Raw genomic sequence first — 20,089 nt, forward strand, 5'->3', positions numbered from 1 at the left:
TACAGTAGCCCCTCCATTATTCATTCTGATATTAAATTCTATTTATTTGACTTTCTCCTCACATTATAATATGCTAAATGTTATCATTAGGATTCAGAATTAACAAGCTAATACTATAAATAGGGTAGCTCCCACCTCTCCAAGCTATTCCTTCAGGTTTTCTGCAGACATCAGTGCATTGGTTTACATTCAGGTCACAGTTTTAAGCTTTCCATTGGAACCCTGAAGGCAAGGAACCTAATTCGTTTAAAAAAAAAAAAAGAGAGGTTCATAGATTCCAAGGCCAGAAAAGAACATTGGGATAATCTGGTTTGACCTCCTGTATAACACAGGCCATAGAATTTCTCCAAAATAATTCCTAGAGCATCTTTCAGAAAAACATCCAATCGTCATTTAAAAATTGCCAGCAATGGAGTAGAATTCTGCAGAAAATCACATGGCAGTAGAATCATGGAGTATACAAGCCCCATGAAAGTTAAAACTTGTTTCATTCAGACAGGTGGATGGGCAGTATTAGTGAGGACTCGGATAATAAATGATATCCTGTTTTCAACCCTACCCCTACCCCCCACATGGCAGGAGCCTGAATTTCAGTAGCCCACCATAGATAATTACCTTGAAGGACATTACAAACTTAGCTAAACCTTGATTCACAAACAAAAGAGCTTATACGAAAGGAAAATTTGAGAGATGAAGTCTCCCTTCTCATGCTTTTGTAGCCAGAGGCAATTCCTTGCTCAACACTGCTGCAGTTTACATTTCTGTTTATTCCCACCCTCCCCACCACTCACTAAACAGCCCTGCTTGTTCACCATCTACCAAGGGCCTTGGAATTTCACTACTGCCTCTCAGTCTTAATTTTTTTTTTTAAATCAGATAGTGATCTTCAGATCTTTGGGCTAGCATGAGACAATGTGACCTCACTGCAAAATGACAGTCCGCTCTAGGCCACCAAGCATGGTAGTTGCCTGGACTACTGTAACAAGCAACACACAGTTGAGGGGGTTTGTGTCTGGATGGGGGAGTGAGTTAATGGGAACAATTAAGCTAGACTTAAAGATGAATCTCCAACGAGGAGAAGTCTCAGCTGTACCCCGTATGTAGTCCTGCATTGTAAAGATCACATACAAGCCTAGGGCCTGTTCTGGAACCCACAGCCTTCTGGCCTAGAGGTGAGAGCATGAAGCCATCCTTCCTAGTCCATCTGTAGGAAGACCTTGATGCATGTTTTCTTTTTGACAGATCTTTTCTCCGTTGAAAATGCTGTTTAATTGAAGCCAAAATGTTTCATGGAAACACGTCAGTTTCAAGGAAATTTTCATCAGGAACGTTTTCTGGGTCCAAGATCCAATTTCTAGTCTATCTATATCTATATCTATGTGTGTGTGAGTGAGTGAGTGATACAGATATCCTTCTCTCTAATGAAGTGTTTTCTTTCCTCTTTAACACCTGGCTCTAGCACAGTCTCATCAACAGCTTGGCCTATCGTCAGTTATTCAGTGGGCTGAAATTAACCTAACATATTAACATGTTTGCTATTCTCTAATTTTACACTTCAGAAACAGCTGTTGAGACTGGCAGCCACTTGGCCCCCTCAATCCTGGCAGTGCCTATTGCCCAGCATTAGTGTAATCGTTAGAGCTTTAATAGCAGCATTATCTCCTGCTAAAAGGGTCACCACAACTCCAGGCAGAGCTTCTGCAAAGCAAAAACAGGCTCAGGTGAAATGAGATGGAAACTGCACACTGTTGCTTCTATCTTAACCCTCCTAAAGACCTGTTGACACTGTGCAGAGAGGACTTAATGTGCCTAGGCAGCAAAAATTTTGGCCAGGGCCTCGCTGAGAAGGTGGAGCTCTGATTAGCTCCTGTGTTGTTCGAACAAATGCAAAGGATATAAATACAGTGAAAGGAGGATAGGGAAGTCACTATAAAGCAACTCTTGTCTCTCCAAGCAGACCTCACTTCTTCTCCTGCTGCCACCTAGTTAGGTAAGTCTATTTTCCTCTCTATCACCTCAGCCTCTATCTGTGTTTTTTTTTCAAGCCCTTTTCTTAGGAGAATGTAGTGCCAGTGAAAGGTGTTGGCTTGACAGCTCTGGCAAATTATATCAGCTATCTGCAGCATTGGCACAGCATGGGGATATCAAAATTTCCCATATTGCCCTGCTTAAAAGCTTCAGATTTGACATGAATGGGTTACCTATCCACGGCTGGTCAGTCTTTGTGCTCTCTCTGCTAAGACAGCAAACCAGGGTGCTAGTCAGTGCCTGCAGTGGTTTTGTGATGTTCATAGCACAGGTGGGCACCACAAGTGGGAAGAGGTGACCATGGAGGTTCAACAGTGAAAGTCCATCTTGAGTGTTTTCCCCACAAAATATTCATTGTCGGGGCAACCTGCTAGAAGGAGAAGAAACCCACAAGCTAAATGCAGGCTAAAATAAAAAAAAAACAACAGCCCAGCGTTGCGGGCTGCCTCCTTATCCAGGCCATGGCTGAAATGCATTGGTAGGATGGGTAGGGAAGCTGGCACTGCTATGGCACGTGTTGTACCTGTTCTATGGATAAGCAGAAGCAGCCTGATCAGGTCTGTTTCACCCCTTTGTGTGCATCTTGGGATTAACATGGCAGATGACTGCATCATTCCGTTCAAAAGACTATGGCCCAGATCCTGGTGTGTGCTGTAGCCATCGCCTAACAAGCACCACATAACTAACATAACTGGCCAGAGAAGGGTGATCCTGCTATAGGAGGGTCCTCTGCTGCTGCAGAGGTGCTGTTGTGGCTCCGACAGTACAACCCCTCTTCCCCACCAGCGCTGGTGTAGGGAACATGACTGGGCTTTCCATATGCCCCACTGAGCCCTGACTGCTTTGCTGCCCCAGGAATTGGGGAGATCATAGGCTATCTTTGCATTCTTCTCCCTGAGGCTCCGAGCTGCGGCTGATGTGCAGGAGTTAAGAGCGGTTCTCTGTTATTTCGTACTCAGGCACTTAGGGTCCAGTCAATTCTTTGGGGGAAGAGGTCAGGGAGCGATAAATTAGACATGAGCCATTTTCTACTTGACTGGGTTCCATATGTACTGGGTACGAGTTGTTTTTTAAAAAGTATTATTAATGTAATATCACATGGGAGGCACCAAAGTTTCCCTGCAACTGGGATTCATAACGCACCCTCTCACCCATGCTTCTGTGGGATTATTAGAGGGGCCCTTCCATCACCTTGCATTGACTCTCTTGCCAAAAGAATTAAAGGCTTTAAGATGCACGATGATGTAAGTCTCATATTAAACTCTCTCCTACCCACCCTCCCTGTCTCTAGCTCATTCTCCCCGTCCTAGCTTTCCTGGGTCTCGCCCTTCTCATCATGGCTCTCTGGATCCAATCGCTGCCTCTCCTGGCCCTTCTTGCCCTTTCTGGCCCCCCTATCAGCCATGCTGCTTCCAACCAGCACCTCTGTGGCTCACACCTAGTGGAGGCCCTCTATCTGGTGTGTGGAGAACGGGGCTTCTTCTACTCTCCCAAAGCCCGACGGGACCTCGAGCAGCCCCTAGGTAAGTCAGTTCTTTCCAGCAGTCTCACTTGCTTCCCCTGCAGCTCACATCAGCTTCTTTCCCTTTGCAAACTACTTCTCTTTCCTCAGGAACTCACAGGCTATGTATATATGAGTAGAAAGCATGTTGCTGAATCATAGTGAGAAGATGCTTCTCCATCACAGTGTGGCCAGGGAGGAAAGGGGAAGTCTGAACTGCAAGTGTTGGCAGGGAGAAAACTAGGGCACAGCATGTCTTAATAGTTCCAGCTGTCCTTCAGGGCATGCTGTTGAAATGTTAGCAGCCATCTTCTCTTCAATGGGGCAAAAATGTATGAAGCAAATAAAGGATGCTAATTATTATTATTAATGTGTATTGTGGTAGAGCCTAGCAATCCCAGTCCTGGATCTGGACCCCATTGTACAAATACGGGAAAATCATATTTCAAGTGAAGCTTTGTTGTTTTTTTCAAAAGCAAAGACTGGCTGGGTGGTCCTGCAGTAAAGCAACATGCTGTAGGAATTATCACTGAAGGCTCACACTTGTCTCCTCCCTTAGAAAGCAGGGAGTGGGAACAGTGCCATTCCCAGCTCCTGGTGGGCTCATACAGTGCTTCGTGCTGCCAAATGGCTGACATGGAAGTGGTATTGTCAGGCACCATGGCTCTTCTCAACCAGTTGGCTGAGCACAGACCGTCTGTAGGAAGGACAAGACTTGTCTACATGGTAGCCCAAGATTTCAGGTGCATTCCAAGGGGAAGAGAGGCTCCTCCATGTAAACATGTCATGGTGTCAAAATCAGGCGCTCACTTGGGTGCCAGTGGCACTATAGCATCTGCCTGACTGAGGTGCAGAGTGAATGGGCTTGTTTCCAAGCTATTCTTTTTGACATTAAAAGGACTGGCTGGAAAATTTCAATTGAACAGGAAGCCCCTTTGTGCTAGGAGATTTCCAAACATAAAACAGAGAGCCCCAGAGAACTTCTAAACAAAGACAAACAAAGAGCCAGGGGAAAGTGATGCAATAATGGAAATGGTCACAATTTTTCCATCTAAACTTTTGTAGTTGTACAATTGCTTTTTTTTCCCTTCCAAGCAAAAATTTTCACATCATTTGAAGTTTTCCATGTTTTTCATTGAAAAGCCGAATATTTCTATGGAAAAAAATTCAGTTCATCAAAAATTTGGAAAAATTTTGCAAAAATCCTCCATTTCCCACTTTTCACCAAACATAAATATGTACTATGTTCCAGTCATCCCTAGGTTACATGCAGCCAGTGAAGAGAAAAGGTTATTCCAGATTCAAGAGGCAGCACATCCAACCTGACAACTAACACTTGCCCACAGTCCCTTGGGCAGTGTTATTGTTTGCTCAGGCTCACAAGATGAGGCCCCTCTGAGACATTTGCAATTCCAACCTAACTCACCTCCATGTAACAAAGCAGCACATTTTTACAATAGTCTATTACCAGCAGGGGCGGCTCTAGGATTTGCGCCGCCCCAAGCACGGCGGCACGCCGCGGGGGGCGCGCTGGCGGTAGCCGGTCCCGCGGCTCCTGTGGACCTCCTGCAGACGTGCCTGCGGAGGGTCCGCTGGTCCCGCGGCTCCGGTGGACCTCCTGCAGGCACGCCTGCGGGAGGTCCACCGGAGCCGCGGGACCAGCGGACCCTCCGCAGGCACGCCTGCGGGAGGTCCACCGGAGCCGCGGGACCAGCGGACCCTCCGCAGGCACGCCTGCGGGAGGTCCACCGGAGCCGCGGGACCAGCGGACCCTCCGCAGGCACGCCTGCGGGAGGTCCACCGGAGCCGCGGGACCAGCGGACCCTCCGCAGGCACGCCTGCGGGAGGTCCACCGGAGCCGCGGGACCAGCGGACCCTCCGCAGGCACGCCTGCGGGAGGTCCACCGGAGCCGCCTGCCGCCCTCCCGCGGGATGCCGCCCCAAGCGCGCGCTTGGCGCGCTGGGGTCTGGAGCCGGCCCTGATTACCAGCCAGACACCTCATTTAGCTCAGAAGATCTTTCTTCATCTCTACAAGTCCCCCACAATAATTCTACACCCTCTTCCTTTTAGTATTGCCAATACCCATCAGGCATGGCCCCTCTAATGAGTTACAGAACCTGGTTGGAACATGAAATACAGGTAGCATGACCAGATTGCAAGAGTGAAAAATCAGGACACTTTTTTTTTTCTTTCCAGGGAGCAGGGTATAGTTGTGTATATAAGACAAAGCCTCTAATATCGGGAGAGTCACCCTAAATACAGGGCCTCTATAAGCTACAATATTAATAAAGGGAAAATAAATTCAGTTTCCCCCTATTTTCCAATCAACTCTATACAGGAAATCCTGATCACTATAAAGAGGTACCCCCGCTGAGATAAAACAGCCAAAAGGTAATTTTATATTTAATTCCACAAGGTTTTCTTCTTTTTCCTGGCAGTGAATGGCCATCTGCCGAATTCGGTGGAAGAACTGCCATTCCAACAGGAATACCAGCAAGACAAGAGGGGAATCGTTGAGCAATGCTGCCATAACACCTGCTCCTTGTACCAGCTGGAAAACTACTGCAATTAGAGGAGACAAATATGGAGGGGAGTGTGTGTCTGTGTGTGTGAGAGAGAAAGGCACTTTTGGTATTGCACCTTTAAAGCAATTGAATAAAAATGCTGTGAATCTACTCAAGGAGCTGTGTAATTCATTAGATGTTTGCCTCTAGAGCCTACTTTATGTTTATTTCAGGAATCCAGAGTCTGAAATGTCTTTTGCAGTCTGATAGGTCTGTATCAAAGGGATCAGAAAGGAATGGAGTCACCCATCGTGTAATAATGCCTTTACCCAACTCAGAAGACTTCTTGGGAATCTAAAAAGTCCTAAAAGCAGAGAACGCAATGCTGAACTGGGCATGTCAGGGTTAGTAGTAGAAACTACCATCAGTGACTTGGTGATGGGTGGTAAAAGGGGGTTTAAGATGAAGCATATCTTGCCAACAACTTACTCCCGTACCATCTCCATCAGCACTTGATACTGACCAACTTTCTGTAGGTCCATGGTCCAAATATAGAAGCACTGCTGGAAAAATGGAACTCATTCAGATGGCAGGGCTCAGGCTGCTATAAGCAAAGAGTGGAGTAATCTCTTAACTATAACTGGTTAAATTAATCATTATGAACGACTGATTAAGTGAATCCAGCCCTCTTTCTGTTCGCAAATTACCCACGAGTAGCTCATGGTTATTAAAAATGTGTTTGCTTTTCAACAGTCTTTAACCAATAGTTCATATAAAGCTAAATTTCAGTGAAAGGAGTTTCCCAAACCATTTGTAGTGACTACTCAGTGTTCAAAATGTGCTGTTTGAGCTGTGCTCCATGTGGAACATAGAATTGTTTCTGTTCCTTGCTGGGATTTCCCTGACCCTTATAACATGCTGCCCCTTCCACTCAAAACAAGTTGTTGCCTCACAACATGAATTTCATTTCTTGATTAATCTGATCTCAGCTGCAGCCCTGAAAAGCACCTACACCCAACTGCCTTGCTTCAATAAAACAAACAAGGTTACTGAGATTCAAATGCTGTATGCGTGGGAGGCCATTCCCATCTTATTTTTGCACCTAGGGCATTTAACTTTATTGTCCCTTTTCATGGGGCAACACTGCATCCCCCCTTGCGCTGCACTAAGCATCCCACTCCATCACTGAGATGAGTTTCTCTTATCCAGAGAAAGAGGTGAGTGAGGTAATTTCTTTTATTGGACCAACTTCTGTTGGTGAGAGACACAGTTAAATCCTGTGGCAAAGTACCTTCTCCTCACTAGGCTCAGTCCTTTTTAGCCTTGGAGACACAGGCTTGGGCAAGACAAATCCTTACCAGTAGCATAGGGTCAGGCTATTCCTTTCCCCAGTCAGTCCCTTGTGCTTGTTTTGCTTCCCTTCTGGGAAGGAAGTGCAGCCTTCCTTCCTGGAAGGGTTCAGTGTCTTGCTGCACCCAACCTACTGACCGCTCCCGCTCCCTCACCCCCTTCCACTTCCACACAGGAGAGGGTTTAAAAAGGTCACAAGCAGTTGGAGCCAGCTGAACCTAATTAGTTCCCTAGTAACCCCTTTCCAGCTGAACCTTATTTTCCCATGGTTCTCTCTCCTCAGTGGATTGGGAGAGGCCTTTTAACCCCCTGGGACTAATTACTACCACTCTCACCTTTGTAGCTGTTTGTCCTGGATTTACCACAGTCCACTTGAATGAAAAGCAAGCACCTCAAGGTGGCTGCATCCATTTTATTCCTTCCTGTATCTCCACTGAATTTTTGTTTGTTCATTTGTTTGCAGGAAAAGAAACCCAATTCTTTCCTTTCAGAGGCAAATTTTGATAATTTCACTTGGAGCTCAGCAGATGAGGGAGGCTACTGAGACATATTAGTCTGAACATATACGTCCCCTCTTCCCTGAAACAAAACCATCAATGGTCAATTTTAAATTGCCGATAAGCAGATGTTTTATAGAGCATCCTCACTGATCTGCAGGCTCACAAGCATAACTTGCACTACCTGGGTTCTACCTGTACATGCCTCACAGAGATTCAGATGCCCCACCCCCACCCTGCCCCCAAGTCCTTTTCATAGAACCTGGCCCAAAAGATGTCAGAACTGCTGTCCCCCAGCAAGTGATCACAGTAGCCCAGGTGCCATCTTTTAATACGTTCCTAGAGTACAGCTCCTAGTTCCACCACGAACACAATCTGGCAAACTGGTGACAAGTTCAAGGACTGGAATAGTGTGGGCTTGTGTGGGTCACCTTGGCAGAAGTGCAGGTGGGAAGCACACCTGCACAAAATGGAAAATCAAACAGCATGAGACTTTCCGTCCAGTTGACCTCTTCCTAGCTAGGTACTTATATCTGACAGCCTCGGACATTGATTCATTTATCCTCACCAGGCCCGGGGAGGTAAAGCAATGTTCTTATCCCCATTCTACTGATGGGGAACTGAGCCACAAAGAATTCAAGCCCAGTTCTAGTGACATTCCCCATTGACTTCACAGGGACAGGATTTCACCCAAAGAAATTCAATGATTTGCCTAAGGCCATGCAGAAAGGGGCGTTAGTCCAGTGCCTTAACCCCAGGACCACTCTCGTCTCAGCATCTCACTCCTACAGCTGCCACCATCCTGGACTAGAGGCACATCTCTTTGGTCTCTATTCTATAGAACTGTGGTGCCTGTGGTTGTGCTTGGGAAACTCAGGCCACAAGCCCCAGGCTGGGAAGATATGACAAGATCTTTGCATGGCTGTTGCTGCTTTCAGAGTAACTAGCTCCAAGCCAGGCTGAGTATCACTTCATTCGTTTCTAGGGAAGACTCTGAAGAAGCACTTATATAGCTATGCTAATGCCGAGTGAAATCACCAGGATTCAGATTTTTGCAATAAAAATACCAAGAGCAATTACTAATGATAAGGCTGTTATTTAATTAAATCCAGGCATTTAGCTTAAGTTCCAGCAATTGCACACTTTCCATCATGCCAGAGGAGCAGTGCTAAACAGATCCACAGAGACAGAAGAGGGATTCTGATGCTGACTCCACTCGCAAATGTGAAAGGCCAAACAGTTCAGAGGAGGAAAGCCTCATGAACAGAGACCCCTGTGAGGCAGATGTTCCTCTCCTCAGTGACCGGATTTAGAGGTGCCAGAGTAATTCTTTCCTTAGAGAGAAACACAAATTGGGGTCCCCTTTGAAATAGCAGAGGAAGAGGCCTGCTTAAGTGAGTCTTGTCCAAGGTCAGTCAGTTGTGACCTGGAGCACAACACAGTGTCACTTTTCACCATGAACCTGTAGGATCTGCTGTGCTTTAGAGGAAAGAGCTCAAGTAACGTACACTTGCTGCAGAAAGTGGCATTGGTAATTCAGCAGGTGGCACTCTTCCCTTGGAATCAGAACTGAGCCAGTGCCCTCCTGTGTGCTGCTGAATGTACCCGTCTCTTGTATGAGGCGTAAAGCTGTGCAGTTGGTCATTCACTCTCCTTAGCACAGGCAGAGTCAGACAATGTTGCCAGACTTGCAGCAATAGATTCTCTGGGATCGTGGGGCCCATTAATACAGGTAGATTATACCAATATTTATTGCGCTTGCTCCAGTGCTGCTTCATGAGATAGAGTTCAGGGTAGGGGTATGTCTCAAGCCCCCACAGGGAAGCAAGATGTCTCCCCATTTATCATGGCCCACAAGCATGAAGTACAATGCAGATTCTTTTTCCTCCTTCTCAGCAAGAATCCTCCATCCCCCTAACTCCTCCTGGCCAAGAACATACACCACTTCTCTGGCCAGAGCCCACCCCACTGTGGGGCTGAAATCCTACTTCCTTACTCCTTCCTCACCCATAGCTGGCATGAGCTCAGTTCGGGGTCGGTGGGAAAAGTTACTCACTGCTTCATTGGCTTTGCAAGTGAAAGCCCCATCAAAGGGCTTTGCAGGGAGCCCCTGATTTACCTACACCAGCCCAGATGCTGTGGATAAGAATGCTCAACATGGGTGCTCACTCAACAAAAGTACCTCCCCACCTTGGTCCTCTTCATAGAGCCTGACCCAAAAGATACCAGAATTCCTCCCTCCTCTTCTGCTCCTTCTCCCAGAAGAGATTCCCAACCCCTACGTTCTTGTGCTTGCACATGGGCACTAAGGAAAGGTTTTCTCACCTGCTTCCACTGCCCTCTTTCCTCCTCCCTCCCCTTTCCCTAGACAGTCTGCCTGAATATAGAGGAGGAGAGGAGATGGGAAAGGCAGGTCCTAGTCAAAATCAGCAGCTCTCAGGCACCTGGGATTACATTCCTGTGTATTTAAAGCATTCAGCAATGAGTGAGATATCAATGCCTGGAGAGAAGGCAGTTTTACAGTTTTTGTTACATGCTGTCAGAGATGAATAGTAACTGCCCAGAAAAAACAATCAAGGCAGCTGCACACATTTAAATCCCTGGAACATTCCTGGGGAGCTATATATCTCATGCAGGCCCCCTAGACAGGCGTTAGGATCAGAGGGGAAGCTTCGTATATTGCATCATTGCCATTGTACAAGTGCTTATCAAAATTAGAAGAGAAGTGTCTTCATTATCATTAACTCTTTGTATGACAGTAGCACCTAGAAGCCCCAGCTGAGGTCAGGACCCCATTGTGCTAGGCGGTGTCCAGATACGTGTCAAGAGTGTTTCTGCCCGAAACAGTGCAATGTCTAATCAGACAGAGGTTGGGAGAGAGGAAGTTATCATCATCATCCTCCTCGTTTTACAGCGGGGGAAACTGAAGCACCAGCAGCTTAAGTCACTAGTTCAGGGGAGCAGAGGAAGTGTAGGTCAGAGCCAGGAACTGAACACGTATTGCTCAAGCTCTGGTTCAGTACCTTAACCACAAGAACACCCTTCCTCCCTGGTGTGTCTCTTCTGCTTGGTAGCAGTGGACACTCCCCACTAGAGCAAGGGCTTAGCCTCATTTCCCCCCCCCCATTGTTGTGTATTTGGTTGTCATGGTTTTGTTGCTATGGCAACTGAGTTAGATTATTATGGGTTAGCTCAACTGGTTTCAACCGGCTGAGGAGCTCTCTGTAGATATGTAAATAAAATGGAGGTTTTGGTTAGCTGCCTGCTCTCTGGCCTCAAGTGATTGTTTCCTACACCGGCTGCCCCAAGGATATAACACTGGCGACGAGGATGGGATTCCGGTGCTGCTCCAGTAACAGAAGGAAGTAGAAGTCAAGGTAAAGACCAAACAAAGAAAAAAAGCTGCTTGTTTGCACTGACTGTGAAAGTGAAACTAAAAATCATGGCTACTCTGACCAGGCCCCTGGAGCCTTTTGATGAGAATACAGAGCAGTGGCATGTGTATACTGAGCGTTTTGAGCTTTTTGGTATTGCAAATGACATTACAGAAGCGAAGAAGGTGCCAATATTCTTAACTGTTGTAGGGGCTAAAACCTACTCTCTGCTACGCAGCTTACTACACCCTGTTAAGCCTGAGACTAAATCTTACAGTGACATTGTGGAAATCCTGGGGTCTCATTTCTCCCCAAAACCACTGGTAATTGCTGAAAGATATAGGTTCCACAAAAGAGACCAAAAGGAAGATGAAACAGTTGTACAATTTGTAGCCATTTTAAAAAAGCTAGCAGAACACTGTGAATTTAAAGAAATGTTACATGATGCCCTGCGTGACAGGTTAGTGTGTGGCCTGTACAGTGAAGCTATACGGAAGCGCCTACTGACAGAGGCTCAGCTTACCTTACAGAAGGCTGTTGATATTGCTGTCTCCATGGAACTGGCTACAAGGGAGGCACAATACATCGGTGCACTCCCTAGGGTGCAAAAAGTGTCACAAGAACCGACCCACAAAACTGTGCAGAGTCAAGAATGTTACCGCTGTGGTAAGCCAGGTCACGAGGCGTCAGAATGCTGGTGTAAGGACCTGGTGTGTTGACACTGTGGCAAAAAGGGACACATTGAGTGTGCCTGTAAACAAAAGAAAAAGAGGCCTGTGGTCTGGCCGACAAAAAGAGGAACCCTGCATACCCTAGAGCAGACCCAGGATGATCAAGGTGACACCTCATCGCAAGAGGAAGTGCCACTGCATGTTTTGTCTTTGGCAATGGGCTCACATGAATACTGGGTAACCCCGTTGTTGGATGGCAAACGTATACGCATGGAACTGGACACCGTGCAGCCGTCTCACTGATCTCCGAGACTGTGTATAAAGAAAAGCTACAGCATCTTCCGCTTAAGGCAACAAAAACTGTTCTGAAGACGTATACGGGAGAAGCTGTGCCTATGCTGGGCACTATTGATGTTAAGGTGGAGCTCAATGGACAGGTGGCTAAATTGCCACTGTTTGTGGTGAGAGGTAACTACCCAGCCTTAATGGGTAGGTCTTGGCTTGGGAAGATTCAACTGAACTGGGCAGAAGTGTACCGGATGACTAAAGAAGAAACCAGTCTAACCCCTATACTAAGGAAACATGCTGCTGTTTTTGGAGATGATTTGGGAAGTATGAAGGGAATCACTGTGACATTGAACATTAAACCTGGCAGTCCACCAAAATATCTGAAAGCCCGAACTGTGCCATATGCCATCAGGCCAAAAGTTGAAGCAGACCTGGAGCGCCTGGTCACCAATGGAGTCCTAATACCAGTTACCCATAGCTCATGGGCCACTCCTATCGTTCCAATCGTGAAGAAAGATGGCTCTCTCCGGATTTGCGGTGATTTTAAAGTCACTGTCAACCCAGTGTTGTGTGCAGAGCAATACCCGCTTCCCCGCATCGATGACCTCTTCGCAGGCCTGGCTGGGGGACAAAAGTTCAGTAAGATTGATCTGAGTCAAGCATATTTACAGATGCACGTCGATGAAAAGTCCCAAGAGCTGTTGACTATTGTGACTCATAAGGGGCTTTATCGATACTGTCGTCTACCCTTCGGAATAACATCTGCTCCCGCCCTGTTCCAGAGGGCTATGGACCAGATCTTGTGTGGCTTGTCAGGAGTTCAGGATATCAGATGATATCCTGGTCACTGGAAGAAATGAAGAGGATCACTTAAAGAATTTAGAGGCTACCCTACAAAGACTGGAAGAGTATGGCCTACGAGTTCGCAAAGACAAGTGTGAATTCTTCAAGCCCTCTGTTGAATATTTGGGACACATCATTGATTCTGCAGGTCTTCATAAGGCCCCTGCAAAAGTTAAAGCTATTGTGGAGGCTCCCCCACCTCGAAATGTAAGCCAGCTGCGCTCGTTTCTAGGACTCCTGAACTATTATGGAAAGTTCATCTCACAGTTAGCCACACTGCTAAAACCACTTCATGAGCTCCTTGGGCAGAACAAGGCCTGGAAGTGGACTGAAGCCTGTGATGTTGCGTTTAACAAAGCTAAGGATGCATTGCTAAATTCTGAAGTTCTAACGCACTTTGATCCATCCTTACCACTGCAATTGGCCTGCGATGCCTCCCCTTATGGAGTGGGAGCAGTCGTGTCACATATTATGCCTTCAGGAGAAGAGAGACCTATTGCTTTTGCTTCATGCACTCTAAGCAAAGCAGAAACTAACTACGCCCAAATCGAACGTGAGGCATTAGGAATTGTTTTTGGAATTCGGAAGTTTCATCAGTACCTGTTTGGGCGAAAATTTACTCTTCTCACAGACCATCGACCTCTGACATCAATTTTTGGACCTTACACAGGCATTCCCCCATTAGCTGCTAGTCGTATGCAACGTTGGGCATTGTTACTTTCAGCACACACATATGAAATCAAATATCGGAAATCCACTCTACACGGCAATGCAGATGGCCTCTCAAGGTTGCCTTTGCCGGTCAAACACCAAGATAGTGCCCACAAGGAAATCTTCTACTTTGAACAGGTAGAGAATACACCCATCACTGCTACTCAGATAAAGAAGGCAACTCGCGTTGACCCAGTATTGTCCCACGTTATGGACCTGGTGATGCATGGAACATCTCGACAAACCTCTCCGGTCTCATCCGACCTTGTTCCTTACATGTCCAAGCGGACAGAGTTATCGGTCCAATCTGGTTGTTTGTTGTGGGGGAGACGTGTCATTATTCCACCACCACTGAGATCACAGATGTTAGAACAGCTACATTCCGGTCACTGTGGAATAGTGCGCATGAAGGAAATTGCACGAAGCTATTTTTGGTGGCCTGGACTGGACAGCGCTATTGAAGAGAAGGCAAAAGCTTGTATGTCATGTCAGGGTGTGAGGAATGCACCCCAGTGGGCACCCCTACACCCATGGGACTGGCCTGAAAACCCGTGGCAACGTATTCACGTTGACTTTGCTGGCCCCCTTGAAGGAAGCATGTTCTTGGTGGCAATAGATGCCCATTCTAAATGGCCAGAAGTCTCTATAATGCAGTCCACTTCTGCAGAGAGTACTATCCAAAAACTACGAGGACTCTTTAGTCGTTTTGGTCTGCCAGAACAACTTGTGAGCGACAACGGACCGCAGTTCGTTTCTCAGGAGTTTCAAAATTTTATGAAAGCAAATGGGATACACCACATCACGTCAGCACCATATCATCCGTCCACCAACGGATTAGCTGAAAGATTTGTGCAGACAATGAAAAACGCTTTGAAATCAGCAAGGGGACAACACTCCATTCAAAAGTGTCTGGATACCTTTTTACTTTCCTACAGAAACACACCTCATGCTACGACCCACGCATCTCCGGCCTTTCTAATGATGGGACGACAGCTGCGCACTTGCTTTGATCTGCTGAAACCTTCTGAACCCCGACAAATTGTGCAACATCAGCAGCAATATCAAGTCATCAGACGGGCACCCAGAGCAAAAGACCGAACCTTTAGCCCGGGACAGCCAGTTTTGGCTCGGAATTATACTTCCAGAGCTAAATGGGTTCCGGCCACAGTCATCACTCAAACAGGACCTGTTTCCTACACAGTCCGGACTGCAGAGAATCTTACCTGGCGGCGACATGTAGATCAGCTGTTGCCAGGTCATGCCAGTCCTCAGGACCCATCTGCAGTTGAGGGGTCTGACTTCACCTCTTCTGGTGAGGGATCGAATCACGAGTCACCTGTTTCTGACTGTTCTCCTCCATTACTGCCGGCGGCTGAGATACCCCTTTGCCCAGCACGAGCTGATACCACCTCCTCACCTGTTCGTGCTGCGGACCCTGAGCCCCTCGTGCTTTCTGGTGCAATAACACCAGTAGTTCGCCGTAATCCACCTAGAGACAGAAGGCCTCCTCATCGGCTGGATCTTTAGCTAGGGCGAACCCACGGTTATGGGGCAAAATAATCCCCAGGGTTTAGCCGGGAATGGAGGCAGTCTATCCTCCTTCTCTAGTCTAGTGTGTGTTTTATTTAGGGGATGTTCTTATTGGGGGAGAGGAATATGTTGTGCATTTGGTTGTCATGGTTTTGTTGCTATGGCAACTGAGTTAGATTATTATGGGTTAGCTCAACCGGTTTCAACCGGCTGAGGAGCTCTCTGTAGATATGTAAATAAAATGGAGGTTTTGGTTAGCTGCCTGCTCTCTGGCCTCAAGTGATTGTTTCCTACACCGGCTGCCCCAAGGATATAACACCCATGAACAATATCTACTGAACATTCTCATTGGATGTAGCTACATCTGTCTGCCTCAGACTATGAAAGGCCTGGCTCTCCTGGCGAGAGGGGAAAAATTGGTATTGTGAAGAGTCTCATGCACTGAGTAATTGTATTTTTAAGGTCACCCCGCAACTGGCAAAAATAAATCACTGCCCTTTCATTCTTCTTTGTGCTATATTAAAAAGGCTTGAAAGGTTTTTGGTATATTCTTATTTTTTCTTAATTGAGGAATTCTTGATCTCATTCATCACTGATGATAGGTACTCTGGTTTTACTGATGTAATTACATTGAGGTAAGTGCAGTTACATCCCATGTTGATTGAAGCCCATGAACGCTTGCCTTCCCTGTTTTTGCTAGAGGACCAGTGAACTCAGATTTTCTCCTGACTGTTTGTTAGGAGTTTCACTTGATAAGCTCTTAGACAATTTGACTAAAATATAACTTCCTGGCTCACTTGCTCAAGTTTCAGTCTCCTCCCTTCTGGCCGGGTTTGGAAGTTAGCTTTCAGTCCAGTTCCCCCTCCCCCACACCCCTTCTGTCAATTGCTTGTGCTGTGGCTCCTCTCTTTCTCTCCCTGACTCAGCTCTCCAGTCAGGTCACTAGATCATGACCCACTTCTGAGGCAACAAAGTCCCACTGGACAAGTTGTCCATATGCCTTCTCAGGCAGTCCTCTGTTCCAGCTCCAGGTACCACTTTACCAGGAGATGGTAGGGGAACCACTCTTCCCTGTTCCAGCCCAGGAACCCTACAACTAGTCATCTAGATTTGCTCAGCATCAGTCCTCACTGCTGTTTCCCTAGGCTCCTCCCCCAGCTCTTTGCCTTTCTGTGAGTTTGCTACCAGAGCTTTCTCCACTCCCCATGGCTATTTCACCCCTCTAGGTCTCTTGTAAAACACTCTAGTCCAGAGCAGGATCCCAGTGCTCTCCCCCAGGTCTCCTTCTTATCCCTAGCCAACTCCCCTTTCTTCTGTAGAGTGACTGCCAGCCTCCTGCCTGCTGCCCCTTCCTGGCTTTATACTCCTATGCCAGCTCCTCCCCCCGTTGGGTTTCATCTGCCATTAGGCCCTATCTAGCCCTGGTTCCCCTCCAGGTGCATCACAGAATGTTAATTGGCCCCTCCTGGCCCAGATGAATCCACTCACGGTTCTATGGATTGAACACCCCATTGTACAGATCTTGTAATGTCTTAGTACCCCTGGATCTCCAGTCCTCCATGGAATTCTCCAGCACAAACAGGGCGGTTCAGACCTGATATTTCTAATGGGGGGAAAAATCCCAAGTAGAAACAACATTTTCAGGCCTTCTTCAGACCTTATAAAACAGTGAAGAGGGCGACACAACTGCAATTTTTTCCCTTTGTAGGTCACTTCTATGTTGTTATGGCAAACTCCAGTCTGTCAGGAGGAGCTGAACTGAACAGCTGATCCCTAGGCTGCAAAGTGAGCAAAGATGAAGGTCTTACTTGGCATCAGAGCTACACCCAACCTCGTTATCTTAATCTCAGGCAACTGGAGAGTTCCTGAGGCATAACAGGTGCTTCCCCTATTAGGGAGAGAGTGTTTCCCTCTCCCCCTCCATACTAACATAAACAAGAGCGTGTCAGTGGGATAAGACATGGGAGCACCATCACTGAGAAAGCTCATCCTGCTTGATTCTCAGGGAGAATTAATAACATAGCTTTGCAAACCTGCCCAGAGGCTGGGGTGGGGGTAGGGATGGAGAATGCAGAGCTAGCATTTCTGGTAACCAGAGGGATGAGAGAGCGGGCAAGGACCAAAGTCTATTCTCTCTGGTTCAGCCCATATAACACTGATAACTTTAGTCACTTCTAACAGTGTCTGAACATTGTGCAGACTGAAATCGCCTAGTGCGGCCTATTCGTTCCATTGCTTCCAGCTCTGCTGCATGGAGGGTACAGCTGGAGGATAGGGAAAAAGGGCAAGTTAACTGCCTATACTCAGGGCCAGCTCCAGGTTTTCTGCCACCCCAAGCAGAAAAAAAAAAAAAAAAAAAAGAAAGCCACGGCAGCGCGATCGCACCGCTGTACTCTTCGGCGGCAATTCAGCGGTGCGTCCTTCACTCCGAGCGGGACTGAGGGACCTACTGCCAAATTGCTGAAGGTCTGGACGTGCCGCCCCTATAGCAGCTGGAGGGCCACCCCAAGCACCTGCTTCTTTAGCTGGTGCCTGGAGCCGGCCCTGCCTATATTGCCTGACCTTTTTCTGAAATTGATTTAAGCAATTGCTCAGAAAAAGTCAAAAGTTCCCTTAGTTGTCTACAAACCACGTGACTGTTTTTTCTAGGAATGGGATCTATGAGTCACACATATTGTAATGCAGGGATCGGCAACCTTTCAGAAGTGGTGTGCCAAGTCTTCACTTATTCACTTTAACTTAAGGTTTCGCGTGCCAGTAATACATTTTAACGTTTTTTAGAAGGTCTCTCTCTATAAGTCTATATTATATAACTAAACTATTGTACGTAAACAAGGTTTTCAAAATGTTTAAGAAGCTTAATTTAAAATTAAATTAAAATGCTGATCTTACGCCATTGGCCCACTCAGCCCACTGCCGGCCTGGGGTTCTGTCCACCTAGTTCGGCAGCGGGCTGAGCAGGGCCAGCGGCTGGGACCCCAGACCGGGGGTGCAGGTGGGAATGTGGGAGGTGGGTGCAGGAGCTCCCATTTGGTGCTCAGTGTGAGGGTGGGGATGAGGGGGGTGCAGGAGTCAGAACGGGGGCTGGAGGTGTGTTAGGGGGTGCAGGAGTCAGGGTGTGGAATGGCTGGGTATGTGTGGGAGATGCAGAAGTCAGGGCTGGGGTTGTGGGTGGTGCAGGGGTCAGGGCAGAGGGCTGGGTGTGTGGAGGGGGTGCAGGGGTCAGGGCAGAGGGCTGGGTGTGTGGAGGGGGTGCAGGGGTCAGGGCAGAGGGCTGGATGTGTGTGTGTGGGGGGTTCAGGGGTCAGGGCAGAGGGCTGGAGTGCTCGGCTCATGGGGGTGCTCCCAGCCCCCTGCCATGAGCGGCTCATGGCAGGGGGCTAGAGGGGATACCACCCCTTTCCCCAGGGCTCCATCCATCCCCACCTCTGCCTCCTCCCCGGAGCAGGGAGCGTGCTGCGGCTCCGCTCCCCCTCCCCCTCACAAGGGCGATCAGCTGATCGGCGCAGGGAAGGAGAGGAGGAGGCACAGGAAGGCAGCACGCTGGGGGGAAGAAGTGGGGGAAGTGGGAGCTTGGCTGCCGACAGGATCAAGCTTCTGCCTCCTGTCCCTGCAGGAGACAGCGGTGGGCGGGGGGCTGAGTGGGGCCGGGATCTCGGCAGGCGGCAGATAGCAGTGTGCCATTAAAAATCAGCTCATGTGCCGTCTTTGGCACGCATGCTGCAGGTTGCCGACCCCTGTTGTAACCTTTCCCAATAACTATACTTTCCTCTGCTGCTTGTGGAGAGTGAGGGTAGGAAGGTAGGGGAGGGTATATTTTACATTTGAAATGGTATTTGTTAAAAATTCACCATTGGAATGAAGGACACCACATTGGGGAAGTGGGGAAGGAAAGGGAGAGGGGGACAAAGGGGAAATGAAAGAAGAAAGTAAACTACACAGGAAAACTTAAAGGCAAGCCGTCATTTTGAAGAACCACAGGTGTCTCATCAGACCTTGCATACAAGTCAAAACTAAACCATCAGCATAAGGAAAGACGTCACTAGGGTTAGCCATACCATGACACTCCTGAATTTGTTAATTTCCCAGATAGACCTGAACTGAGCTTTAGTTTCACAGAAGAGTCTGAATATTTCCTTATTCTGGTCAACCAAACATGGACTCTACCTCCACTGTATTAATAAAATCAGAGCCGGGGCTCATATTTCTGAGAGCTTTTAATTATGACTCCAATGCTTTGTATTAATGTAAACAACTGGCAGCTTTTTCAGTCTAGATGTCTACACAGAACTAAAACTCCTATCCCATCATGTGACGAGTCTTCTGTAAATCCTGAGATGGATTTATTGAGGGACTTGAGTTATTCCAAATCCTGCTCAGGGTTGTGAAGAGAAAATTCCCAGCACTTTACATTCATTCAGGTCTGAAATTGGTTGCTGACATGGAAATGGTAGGTAAAATCAGGGGAAGAGTAAGATTATCTCATGTCACATACCCTAGCTCATGCTAGCTTCATCTCAGAAGGAAGTAAGGGGTGGGGGAAAACATGCAAAAGTAAGTTGTGTTCTTCAATATTTTATCATGTAGATAGGAGGAGAAGGACACTTGAAACAATTGTTCAAGGGGAATGATTGTTTCCCTCCTCTGATAATAAAAAATGGACTCCTTTTCTTCTCTCTCCAGAAATAGTTTTTTCTAAGGTGACAAAGAAAATACAAAATGATAAGCGTCAAACATCAATATACAAGGAACCCAAAAGAGATGCAGCTATTACTCTTGGAGCAACCAGGG

General features: G+C 47.3%; 1 protein-coding gene across 1 annotated transcript; it reads left to right on the plus strand.

Moving 5' to 3' along the window:
- Positions 1 to 1,646: 1,646 nt before the first annotated feature.
- Positions 1,647 to 6,148, plus strand: LOC123370078 (insulin-like). Its single transcript, XM_045016309.1, has 3 exons — positions 1,647 to 1,990; positions 3,320 to 3,551; positions 5,969 to 6,148. The coding sequence occupies exons 2-3, from the start codon at positions 3,365 to 3,367 to the stop codon at positions 6,100 to 6,102; spliced, it is 321 nt and encodes a 106-aa protein (XP_044872244.1). The 5' UTR covers positions 1,647 to 1,990; positions 3,320 to 3,364; the 3' UTR covers positions 6,103 to 6,148.
- The last annotated feature ends 13,941 nt before the right edge of the window (positions 6,149 to 20,089 follow it).

This window comes from Mauremys mutica, chromosome 4 (genome assembly GCF_020497125.1).
Source record: "Mauremys mutica isolate MM-2020 ecotype Southern chromosome 4, ASM2049712v1, whole genome shotgun sequence".
Classification (NCBI taxonomy): Eukaryota; Metazoa; Chordata; order Testudines; family Geoemydidae; genus Mauremys; species Mauremys mutica.